This window comes from Cetorhinus maximus, chromosome 10 (assembly GCF_964194155.1).
Source record: "Cetorhinus maximus chromosome 10, sCetMax3.hap1.1, whole genome shotgun sequence".
Classification (NCBI taxonomy): Eukaryota; Metazoa; Chordata; class Chondrichthyes; order Lamniformes; family Cetorhinidae; genus Cetorhinus; species Cetorhinus maximus.
In genome coordinates, this window is record NC_135888.1 from 23,664,519 (window position 1) to 23,690,531 (window position 26,013).

Genomic DNA, 26,013 nt, shown 5'->3' on the forward strand with positions numbered 1-26,013 from the left:
CTGTGCCGGGCAGGAAGATCTCTGACAGCCTCGCGCTGCTCAGGGATACGATTGCCTATGTACAGGACAGGGGTGTGGATACCTGCCTCATCAGCTTGGATCAGGAGAAGGCCTTTGACAAAATATCGCACAACTACATGGTGGATATGCTCTCCAAAATGGGGTTTGGGGAGGGAATTTGAAATTGGATCCAACTGCTCTACACTAACATCAGTAGCGCAGTCTCAATCAATGTGTGGGAATCAGATAGCTTTCCTATTAAATCTGGAGTCAGGCAGGGCTGCCCTCTCTCCCCTGTCCTGTTTGTGTGTTGCATAGAACGCTTTGCTGAGTTCATCAGGAAGGATCCGGGCATAAGAGGAGTGACAATCCCAGGCAGTGGAGGCACTCAGGTCAAAGCCTCCCTGTACATGGACGATGTCGCCGTCTTCTGCTCGGATCCGCTGTCGGTGCGCAGACTGATCCACATCTGCGACCAGTTCGAACTGGCCTCGGGAGCCAAGGTAAATTGTGGGAAGAGCAAGGCCATATTCTTTGAGAACTGAGCTGACCGATCCTTTGTCCCCTTCACCATCAGGGCTGACGGCCTGAAGGTGCTAGGGATATGGTTCGGAGGGACCAGGGCCTGTTTAGAAAGGAGCGAGTGTCTATGGTGAAAAGGAAACTGGGTATGTGGGAGCGACGCTCCCTCTCCATTGCGGGTAAGAACCTGGTCATCAGGTGTGAGGCACTCTCGCTGTTGCTGTACATGGCGCAGGTCTGGCCCATTCCAGACTCCTGCGCGATGGCGATCACCCGAGCCATCTTTCGCTTTATCTGGAGGTCGAAAGTGGATCGTGTCCGCAGGGACGCGATGTACAAGCCTCTAGATAAAGGGGGAAAAAACATGCCCAACATCGCCCTCATACTGATGGCCACCTTTGTGTGCGGCTGCATCAAGCGGTGCGTAGATCCTCAGTACGCAAACACCAAGTGTCACTACATGCTGAGGTTCTACCTGTCCCCGGTGTTGTGAAGGATGGGTCTGGCCACGCTGCCGCGGAACGCTCCAAGTAGTTGGACCATGCCATACCACCTGTCCCTCGTGGAAAAATTTATGCAGAGAAACACCTTTGACCACAAGTCCATCAGGCAGTGGTCGGCACGTAACGTCTTAGCAGCCCTGCGGGAAAAGGAGAGGGTGGATCCTGTGGGATGGTTCCCCGAGCAGACTGTCAAAGTCATTTGGTAGAATGCCTCATCGCCAGAACTTTCCAACAAGCACCAAGACGTAGCTTGGCTGGTGGTGAGAAAGGCCCTCCCCGTCAGATCCTTCCTACACACCAGGAGTCTCACCCCCTCTGCACATTGGCCTCGAGGTGGCTGTGGTGGAGACGAGACCGTTGTTCACCTCCTTGTGGATTGTGCCTTTGCAAAGAAGGTCTGGAGAGAGATGCAGTGGTTTCTGTCGAGGTTCATCCCGAGCAGTTCCGTGACACAGGACTCTGTGCTCTACGGGCTGTTCCCAGGGACACACACCGAGACAAACATCAACTGCAGCTGGAGGATCATCAACTCAGTGAAAGACGCTCTTTGGTCTGCCCGAAACTTGTTGGTCTTCCAGCGCAAAGAGTTGTCCCCGACCGAGTGTTGCAGACTGGCACATTCCAAGGTCCAGGACTACGTGCTGAGGGACGCACTAAAGCTTGGGGCAGCTGCCGCAAAGGCGCAATGGGGAAAGGTCGCTGTCTAAGACCTTTTTGCCACAGAGTACCGAGGGGCTGGGAACTGTTGAGAGCCCCTCGGGCTGTACAGCTCAAAATGAATGTTATCAGTGAATACTAATCGTATTATAATTGTATTGAAGCACCTCAGAGTGCAACATGATGTATGTTGATAACTCCAATACCTTTGTCTGATTGTCTGCATTGACCATATTGAAATGATTGTAATATTCATTGATTGTATTGATGCACCTTGTGATACAAGTGTAAAAGTTGAATCTGATTGTAGTTATGTGATGGTGATTTTGAAATGATTTGGAATGTTCTTCCAGATATTTTATGAATAAAGTATATTTTCCCAAAAAAAAAGAAAACCGATGACACTGGTGTTACGACCGAGACGGGAAGAGTGCATTGTCTGTCTCTAGTTCCACTACTCCTCGGGGTCACAACATAAATTTAAACCATTTTCCCAGTTGGCTACATGGCCAAATATGTGCTTTACCTTTGAATCTCAGACTGACCACTCAATGCCCAGGTTTCTTCAATAAACAATATTATTAGTTTATTATAAAAGTGGACTTGTCGAGTAAAAAGGCAAAGCTTATTAACATACAGTATGAAATATGAAGTATATAATTATTCTAAACACACATACACACAGCAAAAATAGAGAGAGAGAAATTCTGCCAAATGGTGAAAAGTCAATGGTTCAAGGGAAAAGTATAGATGGTGGAGTTCTTGAAATGGTGTCCGGGTTATACAGTTGGTTTCTCAGCATAGGTCTGTGGAACAGTCAATGACTCTTGCACTACTTTTCAGGTGGACTTCGAGGAAAACTTACAGTCTGTTGATTCGGAGCAACTTCCATTCACTTTTTGTTTTTGATGGAGTCTGGAGCTGTTGTCCTCTTTACCCAAGCCGTTAATCCTTCTGGTTTTCAAAGCATTTTTCCTATTTTCATTTTTAATTTTTCCCATTGGCACCAGCTTTGGACAACTAGATAACCTTATATTATCAACTTTATCTTATCGCGTTGAATAAGAAAGAAAATGAGGCATTTTGGAGTTTGCAAGGGAAAATCACCCTGCATTCAGTCTTTGCTTGCTTTTTATTTATCAACCTCTTGTGATGCATAAGAGGGCAGCTTGATACTTTCATTTGTAACCACACAATTAGAAATTAAAGGTCCACAATCATCCACATAAAATGCCTGATCATTTTATTTGTCTGATACTTGATGTGATGACGCTGCTTTAGAATTCAGCCCTGTCAGAAGACGGGGAGAAAAAGTGCACTGATAAATTATTATCACCTCAATGACTGGTACAAGAATGAGATTTGTAGTTCCCGCTCACCCCAACCCCAGCAAAATAAAATGGATTTGCTCCTGTAATATTATCAGCGCAGAGCTACATCATCACCTGTCCCACAATGTGTAACACCCTGCAGCCTTCAAAAAAAATCCAAGGCCGATTAATCTGGATAGAAGCTAAGAGGGAAACTCAGTGTTGGATAAACAGAATGCAGATCATAAACCAATTAGTTACAGAGAAACGCCCATTGCTCCAGCTGCTGCATTCTAACTCAAAGTCACTTAATTCAAACAATCAACAATTCAAAATATTGGGTCCAAATTTTTCATAGGATGTGAGCATCGCTGGCAAGATCCAGCATTTGTTGCCCATCCCCTAATTGCCCTCGAACTGAGTGGTTTGCTCGGCCACTTCAGAGGGCAGTTAAGAGTTAACCACATTGCTGTGGGTCTGGAGTCACATGTAGGTCGGACCAGGTAAGGGTGGCAGATTTCCTTCCCTGAAGGACATTAGTGAACCAGATGGGTTTTTATGACAATAGGTAAAAGTTTCATGGTTACCATCACTGAGATTGGCATTTAATTCCAGATTTTATTTATTGAATTTAAATTCCACCAGCTGCCATGGTGAGATTTGAACCCATGACCCCAGAGAATTCACCTGGGCCTCAGGATTACTAGTCCACTGACATTACCACTCACCACCATCTCCCAGCAATGTGCAGGCAGGTATCAGTGGCCATCTTGCATTGGTGGAAGACATTTGTGTGTGTCACTTATCAGATTGGACAGAGTTTGTTTCCCCTTGCCCATGCGCTGGTTATCGAATTGAGCAGAGTAATGGGAACAAATTTGAGTTGCAGTGCGTGAGTGCAGGAAAGGAAATGTGTCTGTCTGTCCCTATGAGCAGCTGCAACATAATTGAGTATGGCTTAAGTGGGCTGCTTTAGTCGGCAGAGGTATTCCAGCCTCCCACGTCATATTCCCTGCAGTTTTAACTCAACTGGCTCAACTGAAACTGCAAGGTTACAGGATCAGACAGGGAATGGCTTTCAAGAGGGGTGATCAGCAGCTCATCACCCCAGAATGGCACTGAGATAGAGCAAAACTGCATCAGAATGTCAGACCAGGGTCCGTGGCCTATATGGGATTGGTGTTTAATCTGCAAAATTCCAAGTACATATGTCATGGGCTGGAAATACACGTCTGGAATGAAAGCGCATTCAATGTTTATCATTCCAGTTCCCTTTTTTTTATTTGCACAAAACAACATTATATCAATGGCATCATTGGCAATTTACATGGAGAGTGTGGTGACCTGTATGCAAGTAATAGGAAGATTATCAGCCCATGCGGCCCCTGGAGCCTGGGCTGGAGTGCAGCCAAACCGGGCTTCAGATCCACTTATGCGTCAAACTAGTTTGATGTACAACAATCTGTCCAATTGCCAATTTACATCTAATTCCCTTGCCAGTTAGTGTGGTTGCCATAGCAAAGGACATTGCGGTTTATGACATTCTAAAACTTATTTGGAAACTAACAGAGCTAGTGGAGAGCCATTAATTTGGGAAACATGCAACGTAACATCTGTCTGCAATCTCCATTTTTACACAGTTGCCCATTGCTTCTCCAGGAGACATTGCTTGGAAATCTGGAGAAATGCCTGTGCAAACCCTTAGGTGTGCGCCACAGTCAGTTTCTTCATCCTGGAATGGGGCATCCCGCTGGGGCAGCAACATTTTCAAAACCATTATGCAATGACTTTGAAATGACAGAATCGTTTGCAGCTTACCGATTTGCAAGCAGAACCAGAGCATCTCTTCGCATGGTTTTGGACCTGTATCCTGATAAACCAACCCATCCTTGTGCATCCTGTAGTGCACAAGTGTCATGGTCTTCACTATTAACAATATGACCTATTTCAGCTAATGTGGCAACCTCCTGGGCAAAGAACATTCACAAATATCCTTTACCGAGAGCTTCTATCGCCCCAACGCCCTGATGACTTGCTTTGCGCGCAACATATTCTTGCAAAATCCTCTAATGAATGGTACCCGCACAAATTCATCCATCAGCAGTGGCAGGTTCGGCATGAGGAGAAACTTCTGTATTCCGTGAGTAATACACCAGTAAGTTATCATTTCAGTCGCCAATTGCAGCCCTCAAAGGGGAAACATGAATGCGTCCCCAGGGGGGCCCCACATACTTTTATATCTTCCCCAAAGTCTACGAGAGTGGACATTAAAATGTCAGGGCTCCTGAACCATATACTATAGTTACCCTGCCGGCAAATGAACACATTAATATGTCACACTTGTCTACCTCATCAGGTGTGATTGATCTTTGTAGTAAGAGGCAACAGAAGTGAACAAGCAGAGTCCAATGATTGAAGTAAATCTCTGGCAATATACCACTTAAACATGATAAGCTGTAGAACAGCAGCAACATGTACCATTCTGAGGCCTTCTAGCATTTCCTTTCAGCTAATGGTCTTGAGATCGTACAACAAAACTTGGCGGCTTCATGGCTATGAGACGTTTATCTATAACAGCTACAGTCAGGGGAGATCCAACGTAAAAATCACTGTCTTCTGCGCAGACCCACAAGTCAGTCAATTGTATGCTAGATTCGCTTGTACAGTATCTCTCTGAAGGACTGTCTTTACCTGTGAATAGAGATCCACTGTGACACAAAAATGGTAGTGGTTTAGATCTTTAACAACACAGTCCTCTCCACAATTGTGGTATGGAACTTGATCGTAATCATGAATTTTGAATGCGGGGACATAACTTTTACAATACAGACAATAGAAGTGGAAAGGTTACACTATTCCAGCAAAATGTCTGAGAATTGATTTGGTAGATTGAGATATCAAGCCCTCAAACAATGCGTTCACAAGCTCCATGAGATCCATCACTGCGACAGATGGCAAGCAGGGCCTCGTGGCTGAGGTTAATATCGACTTCTGATGTTCGACATTCACGGAAGAGGGGTTTACTGAGAGACACTTCTGGAAGTAATCACCTGCTATTCCATCATCAGCGTCAGGAATTTGTTCATCAGCTTCCCAGCGTTCATTTTCATCACTGTCTGCAAAGACGACATGTATTGAGCAAAAGTGAGCCAGGGGAGTGCGAGATAAGTGCCCATGAACATGTTAGGAACATCAACAGCTATTTCCCTGAAAAAGCTGAGATGTCCACATTGTACAAGCCAAGATAACCACGAAGCCATGAATAGTGATGGACACACACTCTTTCAGGCGTCAGCAGGTATGGTGCAATTTCCGTTGCATTATCAATCTCTGGGTGCTGAGTCCCAGTACCTGTATTTGATAAAAGCAAAATATTGCGGATGCTGGAAATCTGAAATGACAACAGTAAATGCTGGAAAAACTCAGCAGGTCTGGCAGCATCTGTGGAGAGAGGAACAGAGTTGACGTTGAGTCCATGTGACTTCTTCAGAGCTCATATTATATTATACCTGTATTCGAGTCTGTCAGAAATCCGTCAGAAACTTCACCTTTGCCAACAGTCTCCTTCAGCACTGCTCTTTCCTCAGCTTCCTAAACAGGAATAAAACTCATGAGGGATCAATTTTCTGAATTCGCCAGATGTTTAATTCTCTCTCAAAGTTGCTGCGTTTTTGGCTACTTGGGTGTAAGGGAGGATAACAACTTACCAGAGATGATGCCGTCCAAGGTCTGTGCCCTTCTCCTGAGATGTCAGCTCCTGGAGCGTCATCCCATTGTTGGGAATGAATTTCCATTGGCTGATGTTCAAGTTGGGCTGCAGCATGTTGCTCTATCAGCAGAACCTGGCCGCTGCCTTCCACGCGCTGTGGCTGCTGCTGCTTCTCTGGCTTGCTCAGCCCCACCTTTAGGAGGTTGATCTTGGAGTCTTATCCTTTGCTCCAGACTCTAGATAAGTCTTATACGTGCGCTTTCTCCCCATCACCCTGTCACAGGTGCTCAGGCTTCGCGAATGGCCCAAGAGCAAATCTCAATGTGACCTGCGGTAAAAAGACTGAAACCCTGGAATTTCGAGGCATTTACACAGAATGCTGTACATCAGCTGCAAGCATCTGTGCAATCAAAGAGACAGAGTTAAGGTGGCAGCTAGAGAACTTTCATGTTACTTTATATACTCAAACAGTCAGAATTGTTACACTATGTACTCTTTTCTTAATCCAAACATCTTCATATTGTGAAACGTCTGCATCGTTTGACTTTGGGCGTCATATTTTGGGTGTGAGATAGTGTGTCCCACAGACTTTCAAAATCAATGATTTAATCAGAATAGTAGTTTAATGTCTTTGCAATAAAGGTCCCAAATTGAGGAAGAGTTATTAAGGCGGACATTTTAAGATAAAAGCGATAAAAAATATTTGTGGCATAAACGTATCCAGTACGTACATACTGCCTCCCTTAGAAAAATAGTTCAATTTTAAAAATGTAAAAATAAAATCATATATTTTGCAAGGTTCAGTTTTGCAGTGAGTTATAGGTTTGTAATCAGATTTAATTATATTTTGTATATTTTTAAAGTTGCTGGCAAATTTACATTTAGTACAAGCACAAAATAAATCAATAAAAATAACAAACTTATACAATTAAAAACAATCTGTATCCGTGTCTCAAAATTAAGCCCAGCCTTCTGCATGCTGCACCGGCTCAGGGATCCTTGCTGTACAGCTCCCCCGGTGCTGGGACGGTTCACGAGGCGTGCAAGCGAGGGTCACAGCGGAGCCGGCACAGAGCCGGAAGAGCGGAGCCAGAGGATCGGACACATACGTACAAATTAGGAATAGGTTACTCGGCCCCTTGAGCCTTGCTCTGCCATTCAGTAAGAACATAGCTGATCCGATTGTAAACATCAGCTCCACATTCCCGCCTACCCACGAAGGCAGAGCACCAAAGCCTGCCTTCAGAGTTCTGAAGAGGAGTCGTACGGGCTGGAAATGTTAATTCTGTCTTTCTCTCCACAGATGCTGTCAGGCCTGCTGAGTTTTTCCAGCAATTTTTGTTTTTGTTTCAGGCCTACGGTGTTTCTCTCTCACGTGAAGCTGCTGAGAGAGAGACAAATAAAATTCCAATTGCTGCAAGCTACATCAGTTTGGAGGTCATTTTCATTTTCTTGTATTTTGTTTGAAGATCCTCATGGGGCTGACCGAGAAGCTTTGACCAGATGATTTAGTTGCACTTTATAACACTTCCATTTTTTCTTAGCCCAGAAACGTTTCCATTTTACGTAGATATGGATGCTAAGTACCCAATATCTGATTCCTCAAAGATAATATCAACCAAATTGTGCACATTGCTCGAGACATCAAGAACTATGACCATTCAAAACACAGCCCTGGGAAAGAATATAAGATGCAGCGGATCGCGGAGAGCCAGTCCACAGATGATTAGTCATCGGGGAAGGGGTGCCATAGAGCAACAACAGACGAGTAGTACAAAGCTCAGACTCTAATGCTGGCAGGCAAATCTCAAGGGCGAGTGTGCCCAGGGCTGGGAAGAATTTTAAATCATTTGCTCTGAATGCATGTTGCCTATTTGCCTGCTCATGTGATCAATTGCATGGGTGAACGTTAAATTCTGTTTCACAGAGTGCATGTTGAGTGAGTCATATTGCTCTCTCTATAATGCAAAAAGATCAGAAGTTTCAGTGCCAGAATCCAGCTGCCGAAGATAATTGACAGCTGTTGAGGGAGACTGCAGTAGCATAGATTATGTCCTTCGCACAGAACTTCAGAAAGCAAAGAGGGAACTGGAGGATGCAATTATGTACAGGGCACATGAGCTCCTGATTCTCATTTTACAGATCGTCTTTGGCAGCATCTGATGGCTGTCTCTTCACACGTTCTAAAATGCCTTTCCCTGCTCTGGAAGAGAAAAGCCACTGTGGTGAAGGAGGCCCTGCCAGAGTCAGCACACAGTCAGCGTGCAGATGATGTTGGAAGAGAGCAAGGCTGCGAGGCTTAGCCCGAAAGCTGACGCCAGCTTCCCAACTCCAGCAGGTGGAAGAAGCGAGTCCCACTGGCTCGCAGGAGGTGCCCGAGCCCTCCGCCCACACCCAATCGCAGCTGCAAGGGAAGGTTGCCGAGTTGCGGCAGAAAGTTGAACAGCTGAGGAAAGAAAGGGCAGCCCTGCAGCAGAGGATGGAAGAAAAGGGGGAGGTATTTGAGGCGCAGAACATAAAGCTACAAAATGCACCGGCAGAGTCAGCTAACTTGTCTATCCATATATCCCTTACCTCCCCTTCTCTTAAAGCAGCATCGAGTGGGAGAATGGCATTAACGATTTTCCATCATTGCAGTCCGAACGTGAGCATGAAGAGGCGCAGCAACAACAAAATCGAGTCACCCCCAAAAGCTTCTAGAAGCTGGAGACACATCCACCGAACCTCTACACCCCAACTGATGGCAAAGTAATTAATCTTAAATATTTCTCAGAGCATCATCTGGGGCGTTACTGCATGTATAATGTGACAGTACTGACTGCACTGTTTAGCTATGAACCTTAATGGAATATGTGATATTTCCCTAGTTTTATAGATGTGCAATAACTATCTGTCCTCATTTTACTTACAGGTTCAATTGCTGGGAGGGATCGAGATCTGAGAGCAGCTGAGAGACTCAGTCCACGGCCAGCAGGCAAATTCATTATTTCTGAATGCCCTGGCTGTTGGCATCTGGTGCTCCGGGAGAGATCGGTCTGCTGCAGAGTATGCCCGTGGTTTGTCAGCAGTGGGGTACTGCAAAGCCGGAGCTTTCACTGCTAAAGCTGAGTGCAATGAAAGGTATCCACTCAGATGCACATCTTAATGTTAATTGTTGTCATCTTCTTAGTTCCATGTCTTTGATCTACTTTTGCTCTTGCTTGCCTAAATGCTATATCCCTTGTGCTGTAATAAAGGCTTAAATAACTCCTTGGTTATAATCCCCCGTCTTCTCTGCCCACCAGCGAGCTTCATATGCCACCTCTGCACCCAGGGCCTAAGTGAGGAGGGCATAATGAAGGGAGAGGAAAATGCATAACTACATTTCGGACAAAATTCAGGATAAGAATAAAAATGCATTCCCTGGCTACTTAATACATTTTCCAAAATTTAAATGTGTTTCTTTTAGTTGTGCTTCTATGCATCATTTAATTTATGTTTTTACATTAAAAGTTTAAACTCAGCTACTGTCCCTTTCAGTTTCTTGATCCAACAGTTTTCTACAATTCCGCACATCATGCCTGCACAGTTAAGGCCTACTTCATTCAGGGTGGGTCTGCTGGGAGATTAGGAATTCATACAGTATTTGTCGATTTAATTAAATCTTTCCCCAATAGGTTTCAAACCTAGCTCGGCCATTGTATTTCCTCATTAGTTTTTCACAATTACACATACACCAATGTGGCAAAGGACAAAATTTTGTCATGGGTTGGGTTTGCAATTATTATTACATTTCATGAAGTTCAGGATAAACCAAACTGGGGAGGCTGCTTCCAATCAGTAGTATTTGCACCGTACAGGTGTCAGGCAATGACTATCCCCAACAAGAGAGAATCCAAACATCTCCCATTGGCATTCAATGGCATTACCATCACTGAATCCTCCACTATCAACATCCTGGGGCAAGGGGGGCTTTAACATTGACCAGAAAATGAAATGAACCAGTCATATAAATACTGTGGCTACAAGGGCAGGTCAAGCTGGGAATTCTGCAGCAAGTAATTCATCTGCTGATTCCTCAAAGCCTGTCTGTCCATCTACAAGGCACACAAGTTAGGAATGCGGTAGAATACTCTCCACTTGCCTGGATGAGTGCAGCTCCCGCAATATTTAAGAAGCTTGACACCATCCAGGGCAAAACAACTGCTTGATTGGCACCCCATCTACCACCTTAAACATTCACTCCTTCTGCCACTGACACACAGTGGCAGCAGTGTGCGCCATCTACAAGATGCAGCGCAGCAACTCACCAAGTCTCCTTAGCACCTTCCAAACCCACAACTGCTAGCATCTAGGAGAGGGCAGCAGACGCATGGGACCATGACCACCTGCAATCCACATCATCCTGACTTGGAACTATATCGCCGTTCCTTCACTGTCACTGGGTCAAAATACTGAAACTTCCCTTCCTCACAGCACTGTGGGTGTACCTACACCAAGTGGACTGCAGGGGTTCAAGGCAGCAGCTCATCGCCACCTTCTCAAGGACAATTAGGGTTGTGCAATAAATGCTGTCCTTGCCAGTGGTGCCCAAATCCTGCGAAAGAACAGAGTGTCCAGGATAGTACACTGCTCATTCATTTTGAAACAGGTAATACAAATTAAATTGTCATTTAGCAAAATGTGTAGTTTGCTCTAGCTTGTTTATCTTTACTTAATAAACTTGATCCATAATATTAGCCAGATGTACACTTCAGTACATTATTTGGAGATCAAGAATGGAAGGTGATAACCTATTCAATTTTCATACGCACTTCACTTGGTACAGGGGTTCAGCCTGCAGCCCACATTCTCAGATCACTGTGCTCATATTCCAGGTCATGGAAGTGTGGGCTAAACTGCAGAAACACATTTCACACTGGGTACAAGAGAGACCTGAAATGTGATGACAATGACCAGGAGATGTAAATAAATTCAAACAAAGAGAGAATTGCAAGTGTGGAGGGTAGCCCTTTATTAAATCACTGCGCAATATTCATTGCCAACTCAACTTCGAACCCCCAAAAAATACTGTGTCTGAGCAGGCAGACAAACCCTCCCCCACCACTGGCCACCCGCCCCCCCTCAAAAAAAAAGACAAATTTGGCAAGATATCACTGAACACCACCACCGCAATTCAAATGGCGAGTCAGAGTCTCTCTCACTCAAATTCACAAGCAGTTCTGCCCCCAGTCTCTGGCTTGATTTCAATTGGCGAGCAAGTTCAAGGGTCCAAATCATCACAGCTTGGGGAAAACAGCGACTGCAAATGTTGGGGTCAAAGTAAAGGGGGTTTTAAATCACAGAACTGTTTCATTATTTAAAGTACACAGTCTGATACAAAGATCCTGCGGGGAGTTGGTCCAGCCTTTTTTCTTTTTTTTCTCTTTTGAACACCGCAATAGAGTTCGTCTGCTTGTACGATGAACGTCTTCAAGGTCGTGCTTCCATCCCAACTGAAGAGGAGCAGTCCGATTGGGTCAGCAGCAAGCATTTGAAGGGGAGGGAGTATAAAAGATTCCAATCAGATGTTCCATCATACCTGGGTGGCCATCATCTACAGACATACCATACGTACAACATAATGTAGTGCAAAACATGAAGGACAACTTATTTGTTCACAGTTACACAGGGATTTGATGTCAAGTTTTTTTTTTTGCTTTTTTTTTCTTCTTAAATATACGAACATTCCACTGAAGGGAGTACATGGCCCTTAACTGGATTGTACCTTGTTATAAACTTATGACATGCTTACAAAGCAAAGCAGGCATTAAGTGCTCAGAATAATACTGACTAAGTTTCTTTTCATCCCCACCCACTCCCCCAATTAATTCTGGTCATGATGCATTCCATCATAGTCCATTATGCTGAGCTGCCTGACACTTTCTGGACTGGGCACCTGCAGTTTCATAGGGCCGAGAGAGCCACCCAGCTCCACACTGCACTCCGTTTTGAGGGATTCAAAGAGGCTGTCCATCTTGGGCCGCTCGTTGTCGCACTGGCTTTCGCTCTTGTTCCTGAACAGCTCGCGGGCACGCATTCCGAGGAGACTCTTGGAGCTGGGGTAGGAGCCGACTGTGATCGGGGCAGTGGGCCGCTCCAGAAGGTTTGCGCTCAAGGCACCTTGGCCTTGGCCCACCTCCTCGGTGACTGTTGTTGCTGGTTGCGGCTTTCTGTTGGGAGACTGGTCAGCTGAGGTGCTGGGGGCCACAGGAGGCTTGGCTTGTTGGCTTTTGCTCTCTCCATCTGGGGTCTTATCGAATGAGTCAGAAATGGCACCAATGTTTTCAGACCTATTTGTAAAAATAAAAGATATTAGAGCAGCTAAATTTGTTAAATTGAAAAATCCTAGGCTGAATATAGATTTTGCTCCAGCTCAAATTTTATTACATAAAGATTATAGCATAGAAACAGGCCAGTCAGCCCATCTGGTCTATGCTAGGATTTACTCTCTGTAGGAGCATTTTCTCACCTTGCTTTATCTAGTTCTATCCTCAGAACCTTCTATTCCCTTTTCCTTAATAGCTTTATCCAACTTTCATTTAAATGCATCCTTTATTTGCAACACCTTGTATTTATTTAGTGCTTTGAACGTAGAAAAATGTCCCTAAACACTTCAAGGAATGTCATCAATATTTGACTCCAAGCCAGAGTCATACTGGACTCAAAACGTTAACTCTGTTTTTCTCTCCATAGATGCTGCCAGACCTGCTGACTTTCTCCAGCACTCTAGTTTTATTTTGTAAGATTAGGAGTGATCAAAACTTTGGTCAAAGAGTTGGGTTTTAAAGAGCAAGTTAAAGGAAGAGAGAGGTGGAAAGGTTTAGAGAAGGAACTCTAGAGCTTAGATCCCCAGGTAGCTGCAGGCACAGCTATCAATGGTGGAGCAATTAAATGCGCAAGAGATCAGAATTGGAGGAATGCAGAGATCGGAGGGTTACAGGGCTGGAGGAGTTTTCAGAGATAGAGAAGGGTGAGGCCATGGAATTTTGAAAACGAGGATGAAAATCTAAAAAAAAGAAAACCCAATATGTTTTCCAGAGCCAATGCAGTCAGCAAGCACAGGGGATGGATGGGTGAACGGGACTTGGTGCGACTTAGGATACCAACAGCAGAGTTTTGGATCAGCTCAATTTTATTGAGGGCAGAAGATTAGTGGGCTACCAGGATAGTGTTAGAATAGTCAAGTCAGAGGCAACAAAGGCACAAAGGTTTCACCAGATGAGCTGAGGCATAGGTGGAAAAACATCAACTTTATTACCCTGTGTGGTAGCGAGCTCTTCACCTAGTCAGAATGGTTAAAATGTAGAAGTTTCTCCCAAATTCCTTACAGATGTATTCCAAGTGTTTGATTAGCAGCCAGGATTCCACTTCTGGACATCATAATCATTCAGGTTTTGAGTTCTACAATACTGTTTGCACCCCATATGGTTCTGAACTCAGTACCAACCTTGGTTCAGTGTATAGCACTCTCACCGAGTCAGAAGGTTGAGAATTCAAGTCCTGCTCAAGAAACTTGAGCCCACAATCCAGGCTACCACTCCCAGTGCAATACTAAGACTGTCAGAGATGCTGCCTTTCAGATCAGGGGCTAAACCAAGCTCTGCCTTTCTCTTGGATGAATGCAAAAGATCCCATTGCACTCTGAAGAGCAAGGGAGTAATGCTCCCCCTAATTATTTTTTGTTGTGCATGGCCTATCCATTGATTCTGAATTGGACAAGTCTATGGTTATGCTTCCGTTTTGCCAGAGATGCCCAGGCTGTTCAAGATTTATTAAAGGAGTCAGATAAAGGAGTCTGAGGAATCTGTGCCATCAAGATTGTGGCAAACTTAACTAAGGAGGTTCTGCAGGAGCATGTCATTTGGGTGATAGCTGCTTTCAGGAGACTTGGATAGAGTAGAACTATTGTTGCAGTTCACTCGAATACCAAATCCACTGAGGGAGAAAAGAGAGATACAGTCCAGAGGCTGAGTCAGAAAAACTGATTGCACAGTGCCATGTTTGCGTGGGGAGTGATGTGAATGCATGTAATCTCGAGAGAGTCTTTGTAGTATCTGCTATTCCATGTGTAATTTATAGTTCACACTGACTGTAGTTCACCAAAATTCACGTGTTGGTTCTGATTCATGTTAAGTAAAAGCTACAATAGTGGAATCTAATTGGTAATTTCTTCATTTGGGGATCATTAAGTAAATTTGGTTATTTTGGTTTATGGTTCTCCCATGAGGATTGTGACAATGTTTTGCCCAATATTCATCCTATCAGGCATTTCAGTTAGAATCCTTAGAGCTGACAGAGAGAAGACACCCAGCCAGTTAGTCTGAGCTGCATAAGGAATCCAGGTTGTGGGGTGCCGGGGCAGCACGTCAACTCATTGCAGCACCCACGATTTACACCAAGCCAACCTAAAGAACAGAAACATTGCTCCTTACTTGTCCTCTACAGGCCGAGGTGTTCCCTCTGCTGCCGCTGGTTTCTCTGGAGGTCCCGCCTGTTCCAACTTACTGTAGAGTTCCAGGATTTCACACTGTAGAGTTTGTGTTATCCGTTTCTGGGTTTCATAGCGGCTTTCTGCTGCCTGCAGCTCTCCACTGGAAAAAATAATTCCATAACGTTCAGTTACAACTGAGCGCCACCCATCCCCTCAAACTATAACCCAAGTGCAGAGAAATTTCAGAACCTGGCAATATTGAGAAACAGTCATGTCCACCTGATGGCTTAAAGGGATAAATGTACCGCCACTACACCAAGCCCCTCGCCCACCCCATGCCAAGCCCCTCGCCCACCCCATGCCAAGCCCCTCGCCCACCCCATGCCAAGCCCCTCGCCCACCCCATGCCAAGCCCCTCGCCCACCCCATGCCAAGCCCCTCGCCCACCCCATGCCAAGCCCCTCGCCCACCCCATGCCAAGCCCCTCGCCCACCCCATGCCAAGCCCCTCGCCCACCCCATGCCAAGCCCCTCGCCCACCCCATGCCAAGCCCCTCGCCCACCCCATGCCAAGCCCCTCGCCCACCCCATGCCAAGCCCCTCGCCCACCCCATGCCAAGCCCCTCGCCCACCCCATGCCAAGCCCCTCGCCCACCCCATGCCAAGCCCCTCGCCCACCCCATGCCAAGCCCCTCGCCCACCCCATGCCAAGCCCCTCGCCCACCCCATGCCAAGCCCCTCGCCCACCCCATGCCAAGCCCCTCGCCCACCCCATGCCAAGCCCCTCGCCCACCCCATGCCAAGCCCCTCGCCCACCCCATGCCAAGCCCCTCGCCCACCCCATGCCAAGCCCCTCGCCCACCCCATGCCAAGCCCCTCGCCCACCCCATGCCAAGCCCCTCGCCCACCCCATGCCAAGCCCCTCGCCCACCCCATGCCAAGCCCCTCGCCCACCCCATGCCAAGCCCCTCGCCCACCCCATGCCAAGCCCCTCGCCCACCCCATGCCAAGCCCCTCGCCCACCCCATGCCAAGCCCCTCGCCCACCCCATGCCAAGCCCCTCGCCCACTCAATACCTGGCCATATTTTTGACGTTCTCCAGATATTTCTTTTGCTCAAGGAAAAGGTGCTCTTTCTTAGTCAGCTGGCTTTCCAGTTCCATTATGCGGCGCTGTGATGCCTCCAACCTCTGGACTTGCTGCTGAATGCGGTGCTTCATTTTCTCTCTCTCTCGGACTAAAGAAATCTGCAACATTTCTGCCTCTGCTGCCTGAACAGAGCAGAGTGGATTTAAAAAAAAGATCATCTTTTTAGAGGCATTAGCAAAACTTTCCAGGTGAATGATCAAGTTATGTTTATGTTTACTGAAAAATTAGTCAGAACAATACACAAATTAGTGTCTGCCTTCTTGTTAAGTGCCTACCTAAACTGGAACAGTTTAACATCTCTTCTGATGGATGGCCCCTCGCAATCAGTGTTTTGAATGGAATCAGCCCAGGTAAACCTGTAACATGGTGGTTACACCTTCCTACTAATGGAAGCAGTGCATCACCAGTGAGAGGGTCTAGTCACAATGATAACGTATGCTCTTTCCATTGCGTGCAGGCAATGAGGTCAGCAGTGTGATGGAATACTGTCCACTTGCCTGGATGAGTGGAGCGCCAACAACTCTCAAGAAGCTTGAGACATTCACTCCCTCCACCACCGACGCACACGAGCAGCAGTGTGTACCATCAAAGATCCACTACAGCAACTCAACAAGGCTCCTTCGACAGCACCTTCCAAACCCACAACCTCCACCACTAGAAGGATGAGGGCAGCAGATGCATGGGAATACTACCACCTGGAAGCTCCCCTCCAAGCCGCACACCGTCCTGACTTGGAACTATATCGCTGTTCCTTCACTGTCGCTGGCTCAAAATCCTGGAACTTCCTTCCTAATAGCAGTATTGGTTGGAGCTACACCACAGACTGCAGCTGTTCAAGAAGGTGGCTCACCATCACCTTCAAGGGCAATTAGGGGTGGGCAATAAAAATGCTGGCCTAGGCAGCAACACCCACATCACGTGAGAAAATAAAAAGTGGGTTAGACAAAGGGAGGAGGCTCATGTGGAGCATAAATACTGGCATGGACCTGTTGTGCTAAATGGCCCATTTTTGTGCTGTAAATATGCAACAATAAAACGTATTAAAGGAACGCATATGCATCGTAACAGTTATACATTCCTTTCTGCTGCAAAAATACAACAGGAAAAGCAGTCCAGCCAAGGCTAACAAAATAAATTAAGGGTAGTATTAGATCCAAAGAGGAGTCATATAAAGTTGTTAGCGAAAGTAGTAAACCTGAGGATTGGGAGCAGTTTAGAATTCAGCAAAGGAGGATCAAGAGATTAAGAGGGGAAAAATAGAGCATCACAGTAAACTTGCAAGGAACATAAAAGAGCACTGTAAAAGCTTCTAAAAGTATGTAAAAAGAGATTAGTGAAGACAAATGTAGGTCCCTTACAGTCTGAAACAGGGGAATTTGTAATAGAGAACAAGGAAATGGCAGAGCAATTAAACAACTAGTTTAGTTCTGTCTTCACAGAGGAAGACACAAATAACTTCCCAGAAATACTAGGGAACCAAGGGTCTAGTGAAAAGGAGGAATTAAAGAAGATTAGTAATACTAAAACAATAGTGCTGGAGAAATTAATGGGACTGAAAGCTGATAAATCCCCAGGGCCCGATAATCTACATCCCAGGGTACTAAAGGAGGTGACCATGGAAATAGTGAATGCGTTGGTTGTCATCTTCCAAAATTCTGTAGATGCTGGAACAGTCCTGGCAGATTAGAGGCTGGCAAATGTAACCCCACTATTTAAAAAGGGAGGGAGAAAACAGCGAAACACAGACTGGTTAGCTTATTAGTAGGGAAAATGCTAGAGTCTATTATAAAGGATGTGATAACAGGACACTTAGAAAATATCAAGAGGGTTGGGCAAAGTCAACTCGGATTTATGAAAGGGAAATCATGTTTGACAAACCTCCTGGAGTTTTTTTTGACAGCATAACTAGCAGGACAGATCAGGGAGAACCAGTGGATATGGTATATTTGGATTTGCAGAAAGCTTTTATTAAAGTCCCACATAAGAGATTAGTGTGTAAAATTAAAGCACATGGGATTGGGGGTAATATATTGGCTTGGATTGAGAATTGGTTAGCAGAAAGGAAACAGAGTAGGAATAATGGGTCTTTTTTGTAGTGGCAGATGGTGACTATTGGGGTATTACAGGGATGATGCTTAGGCCCCAGCTATTCACAATGTATATCAACGATTTGGATGAGGGAACCAAATGTAATATTTCCAAGTTTGCTGATGACATGAAGCTTGGTGGAAACATGAGCGGTGAGGAGGGCATTAGAGGCTTCAAGGCGATTTAGACAGGGTAAGCGAGTGGGCAAATATATGGCAGATGCAGTATAATGTGGATAAGTATGAAGTTATCCACTTTGGTAGGAAAAACAGAATGGCAGATTATTATTTAAACGGTGATAGATGGGGAAATGTTGATGTACAAAGGGACCTGGGTGTCCTTGTACACCAATCACTAATAGCAAGCATGCAGGTGCAGCAAGCAGTTAAGGCGGCAAATGGTATGTTGGCCTTCATTGCAAGAGGACTTGAGTACAGGAGCAAGGATGTCTTACTGGTCTCCTTACCTAAGAAAGGGTGTACTTGTCATAGAGGGAGTGCAGCGAAGCTTGACCAGGCCGATTCCTGCGATGGCAAGATTGTTGTATGAGGAGAGATTGGGCCGACTAGGCCTGTATTTACTGGAATTTAGAAGAATGACAGGGGATCTCATTGAAACATATAAAATTCTGACTGGGATGGACAGACTGGATGCAGGGATGATGTTTCCTCTGGCTGGGGGGGGTCTAGAACAAGGGTTCACAGTCTCAGGATACGGGATAGGCCATTTAGGACTGAGATCAGGAGAAACTTCTTCACTCAGAGGGTGATGAACCTGTGGAATTCTCTACCACAGAGGGCTGTGGAGGCCAAGTCACTGAATATATTTAAGAAGGAAATAGATAGATTTCTGGACTCCAAAGGCATCAAGGGGTATGGGGAGAGCGTCGGAGTATGGCATTGAGACAGTGGATCAGCCATGATCATACTGAATGGCAGAGCAGGCTCAAAGGCCCAAATGACCTACTCCTGCTCCTATTTTTTGTGTTTCTATGTAATGACCTTAAAACTGGGATTAAGTTTATTGTGCTTTGGACCAAATTGCATTTATATGGCACCATTAACGTGGCGAAGTGTCCCAAAGCACTTCACAGGAGCATGATCAGACAAAATTCAACATCAAGCCATATATTACGACAGGTCAAAGAGGTAAATTTTATCAAAGGTCTTAAAGGAGTAGACAGAGATGGAGAGGTGGTTTAAGAATAGAATTCCAGAGCTCAAGGCCCAGGTAGCTGAAGGGACACCAATGGTGGGACGAAGGAAATCAGCGATGTGCAAGAGGACAGTACTGGAGAAGAGAGATCTCAAAGAGTTCTAAGGCTGGAAGTGATGAGAGAAGTAGGGAGGCACAAGGCATTGAGGAATTTGAACATCAGGATGAATTTTTTTTTTAAAAACAAGGCATTTTCACCCCTTACCCATTCTTCACTTGGTCTGGATTCCCCATGTGCAACGTTACAGGGGATTGAATTGTAAAATCTTAAAGTTACAGAGAGCTTGAAATTTAGACAGAATCCCAAGTACTATTCCTACAGACTTGAGTAATTCCCACAGTGACTTCTCCCAGTTTTAAAAAGAACACCTGAACTTCAGAGTTCACAATGCCCCAACAACAAACACACATAAGTGCTCTGCTAATAACCTTACCTTGGCGGAACCCATCTGAGTGTGCCGCAGTTTCTCCATATGCAGCTCATTCACTTCACTCAGGAGCAGCAGCTGCTTGTTCAGCCATTCCATTTGCTGCTGTACAGACTGGGTGCTGGTGAACTAGGAATAATTCAACAAGAGGATCAGCCTTCCACTGGCACACCGAGGGGGAGGATGACAAGAGAGATTGGAGAGTAATCTTTTAGTTTCCTCTGGGCTCCCTGCAGCCACAGAACTAAGCAACATGCATCATACTGATAAGCACTGAACCAGCAGAGTAGAGGGAGCTTTACCCTATATCTAATCCTGCACTGTACCTGTCCTGGGAGTGTTTGATGAGGGCAGTGTAGAGGGAGCTTTACCCAGTATCTAACCCTGTGCAGTACCTGTCCTAGAAGTGGCCATTGAGAAACTGTCCATTTCCTGGCAATGAGATTCATAATTTTATGGTTATTTGTGTGGGCTAACTATACAGAATGGCAGAAAGAGCACAAGTCTCATCCGGGCAAAGCGAGATGGGAGAGAAATTCTCATTCATAACAACATTCTAACAAAGTCAACGTCAGCCGCTATTTTATTCAAGCCAATTCAGGTTTTCGTTAAGCACATTGTCATATCCCTCACCTTCTCAGTCATCTGGTTTAACAGATATGCTGTGTTACATGCTTTGTTATTGGCCTTCTGTAGTTCCAGCTTCAATTCCCCGATCATCTTTTGACAATCCTGCAGTTTATTCTAAAAAGAAATCTGGAAATTAGAAAGCAAAGCACAATCCAAATAGGCCATTGTGCATGTCAACCCTGTTCCCTTGCATAGACTTTGCTTTGACTCTATAGCTCAATTGGTTAAAGCGCCTATCAAGCAAATAATAGCACCTGGCTTCAGCGGTGATTTACTTCATTTAGGTATCGGACCAGTCTGTGAAATAAACAGCAAAATCAGACAGGACAGAACCCTTACTACTACCTGCGATATTCAAAAGGGAATTAGATAATATATCTAAAGAGAAAAATATAGCAGGGTTCCAGTGAAAAGGCAGAGCAGTGAAACTAGCGGAGTAGCTCTTAAGGAGATAGCACAGACATGATGGGATCAATGGCCTCCTTCTGGGCAGGAACCATTCTATAATTCTGTGTGTAAAGCACCCAGTCATGGACTCTGTCCCACCTATTCATCTCCCTATCCAGGTATTACCAGCAAGGCTACATCTCCACTATACAACTGCGCTCCATAGATATGTTCCCTCCATCCCTCTGGTAGAGGAATCAAGTTACTTCATGGAGCATTTGACAAGCTCAGTCTATATCTATCACCACAATCATAGTGTCATACAGCACAAAGAGGCCATTCAGCCCATTGTGTCTCTGCCAGCTCTCTGGCAAAAGCCCTGCTCTTGCCCCATTCCTCAGGAACTTTTTCTCCAAGCCTATATTCATTTTCCATTTGAAATTAATATATGAATCTGCTTCACCTCACCATCCTTAAACTGTTTTACCAGTTCACAACTAGCTGCATACATTTTTTCTTCATTTCCTTTCTTTTGCCGATTATCTTAAATCTGTGTCCTGTGGTTATCAACCTTCCTCTCAGTGGAAATAGTTTATTTACTTTATAAAAATGCTTCAGTACAATTTAAATTATCATCAATCTTATTCTCCTATTTATCAATATCTGTCTATGTATGCCTACCGCACAATTAAACAACGTCACATATGAATTTCAGTGCCAGTGTGATGTTGGTCAGGTACGTAGGCTGTACGTCTCAACGATTGGCTGATTGAATCCAACAGCATGCCCCTTCACCCACAGTATGGGTTCCCCTTAAAGGTAAGGATGCTAAACAGACTCCCAGCAAAAGCATTTGAGGCTGAATCAGTAACTTAGACAGATCTAGATAATTATTGTTGGAAAGAGGGACATGTTGCTGAAGCTTTTTGTCGTGCATGCATCAGGGTAAACACAAGAAAGCTAAATTTTAAATGATAATTAAAATTAATCACTTGGTGAACAATCCTGAGTGCGCTAATAACTACATTAACAACCAATTTAATCAAAATCAGTCAAGTTTGTAACATGGCTCATTTACACTTGCTAGAAGCGACAAACATTCATATGCAGGAACCTGTTTTCTGCAAACAAAAGGAATATGTTCAAGCCTTGCGCCTTTTTTGAATTACCCGGGAGCGTGGGGGCCCTATACTTTCGTGGCTTTCTCCAAGGCAACACCTTTCCCAATCAGAGTCAATTTAACAGCACCCTTTTCTCCTATAGTATAAATTATCATTTAAAATTTAGCTTTCTTGTGTTTGCCCTGATGCATGCACGACAAAAAGCTTCAGCAACATGTCCCTCTTTCCAACAATAATTATCTAGATCTGTCTAAGTTACTGATTCAGCCTCAAATGCTTTTGCTGGGAGTCTGTTTAGCATCCTTACCTTTAAGGGGAACCTTTCAGAGCAGATAGTTAAACACCTCTTAAGAAATTAAGATGCAAACATTCACTGTATTAGTTTCTCCTATGTATCGACTCTTTGACTACAAACAGATTGTTCATGAATAAGCCCAGTAACAGGGTCACCATGAATAGGTTAACACCACCCTGGCTTGTACATATATCACCATTCCTTCATCAACACTAGATCAAAAATGCTGCAACTCCCCACCTCTCAGCAGCGAGTGGGCTACTTTCACTACATGAATTGCAGCTGTTCATCATAACCTTCAAGGTAAATTAGGGATGGGCAATAAATGCCAGCCACACCCATACCCAAAGAATGAATAAAAATCTCACTGGAGTACATCTGCTCTGTAATTATGGGAACCGGTGCAATTGTATTGGTTAGTAAACTCTCGGACTGATTAGCGGACAAAATGTAAGAGGTTAACCACAAGTCAGTACTTAAGCTCAAGATATCCACATATATAATTAAAAGATAAAATGGGCACCTTTATGTATACCTTTAACCTTCTCCCCCTTCAAATTGGCCCAATGGTGAGATGGTTTCTGACAGTCAGCCATGCTTTACCTGTAGCTCCTGGCAGCTGGCACGATAGTCACCCCGCTCCTTCTGTAGCTCTGCGATCTGGTTGTTGAGATGCTTGACAATGGATTCTTTCTCTTCTCGCAGTAGCCGATACTGGTTCTGCTCGATGAATAAACTGTGCTTGAGAGATCCAATGTCCAACTCCTGGAGCTTCAGCTGGTCCTTCTGCATTTAGGGTTGGCCACAAAAAAGATAGAGGCTTGGTTACTCAGAGTGATGAAACACAAACCTCACTACGTCTGCAATCAATGAGGAAAGCGGGAGTGACTTCACCTCCCACGTCAAAATTCCTCTCCACCCACCCCACGTTAAGCAAGCTCTTAAAAACTTAAGAGCCTGCTATTGCCCCTGCCTCGCACGATGAGATGCCAGAGGCCTTCCTTGCCCAAGTGGGTACTTTGTAAGTTTGAGTTAAGAGGGTGAAAATTGGTAGGCTGACTACTCCAAGGCTCCAAGACAAGGGAGGGGGCACAACACACGCAGCCAAATTGTGCACAACAAGATCTCACAAACAACAAACAAAAATAGTAACAGATGATGTACCACGGTAGCGCTGATCAAAGGAGGAAAGTTGGCCAGGACACCAGGAGAATATCATGTGTTCTTTGAATAGTGCCAGGGGATCTTTTGCATCCACATTAAAAGGCAGATGGGGCCTTTGGTTTAACATTTAGAGATGGAGAGAGAAAACCCTTAAAACTAAGTGTTGAATCCCAGCAAAGTGGAAGCAGAGAGGGGGCAAGGGAGTACAAATGGTTGACACATATAGTCACACAAGAGTAAAGCTGTTGGAACCTACAGCGAGAGCCTTCTTGTGGGTGTCCAAGATAAATGTGTTAAAATTTTATTTTTAAAGCCTTACCATAGCTAAATTTTGTTCTTCCAGTGCAGTCGCTTTGAGAATTTTGCGCAGCAGACGTCTATTTCGAACAGCATGCTGCTCTCGCTTGTAGCGTTCATATAGTAGCTGGTTGTGCAATAAAATTAGTTGATTCCGAAGCCTTTGTAGCTCATCCATGGGGACAGAACCTGAGATCAATAGAACAGTGTTACATCACAAGTGAAAGCTAGAACTAGGCAAATCCAAAAACCTTGCCATTTCATGTATATCAGGTACAAAACATGCATTTATATAGCGCCTGAAACACCCCAAGGCACTTCACATTGTTTATCAAAAAGAATCTGACACTAAGCCACAAAAGGAGATCTTGGGACAGGTGACCAAAAGCTTGGTCAAAGAGGTATATTTTAAGGAATGTTTTAAAAGTAGGAGAGAGAAGTGGTGGGGTTTAGGGAGAGAATTTCAGTGCTTAGAACCAAGGCCCTGTTGCCAATGTTAAGATGAAAATCAAGATGGGGGCAAGTGCAAGAGACCAAAATTGGAAGTGTGTATTGCTTAAGGTCACGACTTGGGAGAAGTAAGGCCATAGAGGAGTTTGAACACAAGGGCGAGAATAAAAAGATTGAGGTGTCGCCAGGGCAGGGAACAGTGTAGATCAATGAGCACAAGGGATAATGGGTGAATGAGACTGGTTGAAAGTTAGAATACAGACAGCAGAGTTTTGGATAAATTGATGCTTACAAAGGGTGAAAGTGGGAGGCCAACCTGCAGAGCACTGGGATAGTTGGGTGGGGAGGTAACAAAAGCATGAATGTTTCAGCAGCAGGCGGGCTGAGGAACTGAGGCTATTTCCTGTTGCTGAACCACACACTTGTACTTGGGTTTCAGTATTTTAGTGTTTTTTTAACATTGGGAATAATAGCTCACTTACGATTATTACCTTACATCTGGTTGAAAGCCACAACGCCGAGATGTGACCAAGAGGGTCACTTCCACAAGACAGCACCAGGACTAGGACTAGTTTGATAGAAAAAAACAGGCCCAATATCAAACCCAGTGGCACAGAAAGCATCCTGTTTGTGCTTGGCATTTTCCTACAGCAGCTCCATTGCAATCAGTGCATGGTGAAATCAGCCTGTATGCCATTGTGGCAGTCTTCCTTGAACTGCTCGAGCAGGATTTTGTTGTGCTCACAAATAGAAACATTGTCCCAGGATGACCCTGTCTCCCTTATTGTACAGAAGTCAAAACAGATCAGAACCCAAAAATTTATGAGCGAGTGACATTTATTTCAAACACACCTTATCCTTCAATTGGTTGTTTCTCGTACTCAGCCTCACAAATCAGCTTGTTGCTTCCACAGCATTGTCTAAAACCTTATTCTAAAGCCCATCAATCATGTGTACAGAGCCCCAAATAAGTGTGAATATTTTAGGACACCCAATAGAAAGGGTCCAGGAAGTGGGGACAAGAGAAGTTGGGAAGGGAAAAAAGTTAATCAAACAAATATTTTCTTTTTAAAAAAAGCACTTTTGAAACAAGGGAAGCAACGAGGGAGAGACACTTAAAGAGAGTTATGTTGATAAGAGAGTTTTAATTGATATTCTATTTCTGCAGTTTTAAGATTGTGGGGTCCGGTTATTTGATAGCCTTATCAATTGCTAATCCACTTCTTAAAAAAAAAAATCTCTAATCTCTTCTCCAGATTTAACTTTCTAATGCCTGTCATACTCCTCATTGAGACTGCATCCCCTCACAAAGCCAATACCTTCTTGTTGGGATTAGATGGCCACCCCAACCACTCACTATTCTCAATGTGATTTACACAACTTCTTACATGGCAACAAGACAACTTTCACTCTACCCCCTGCAGAATCTCATTTTGCCTTAAAAAATCTACTGATATCCACTTAGTTAATTGCTGTTACATTTAATAGACACTCCTTTTGGTGCCTTACTCATGTAACAGCTAATTTACACAAGTTATACTGAACTGCACCAACTGATCCAGTTACTTAAATTTCCAAATGTTTCGGAATCTGGTTTCCACTCCTGCCTTGCAAACGCACAAAGGAACTGTTCCATTC

At 44.7% G+C, this 26,013-nt stretch overlaps 1 protein-coding gene across 3 annotated transcripts in view; it reads right to left on the minus strand.

Moving 5' to 3' along the window:
* Positions 1 to 11,670: 11,670 nt before the first annotated feature.
* tsc1b (TSC complex subunit 1b) overlaps positions 11,671 to 26,013 on the minus strand; it is a 36,445-nt gene continuing 22,102 nt past the window's right edge. For 2 of the 3 annotated variants that reach the window (XM_078550182.1, XM_078550181.1), the window contains 7 exons: positions 23,948 to 24,114; positions 23,068 to 23,250; positions 20,665 to 20,775; positions 20,038 to 20,160; positions 16,229 to 16,422; positions 15,155 to 15,313; positions 11,671 to 13,012 (listed from right to left, as the gene is read on the minus strand). In XM_078550182.1, coding sequence (XP_078406308.1) covers positions 12,547 to 13,012; positions 15,155 to 15,313; positions 16,229 to 16,422; positions 20,038 to 20,160; positions 20,665 to 20,775; positions 23,068 to 23,250; positions 23,948 to 24,114 — 1,403 coding nt within the window. In that variant the 3' untranslated portion in view covers positions 11,671 to 12,546. The remainder of the gene's footprint in view (positions 13,013 to 15,154; positions 15,314 to 16,228; positions 16,423 to 20,037; positions 20,161 to 20,664; positions 20,776 to 23,067; positions 23,251 to 23,947; positions 24,115 to 26,013) is intronic. The other variant, XM_078550183.1, reaches the window with a different exon arrangement.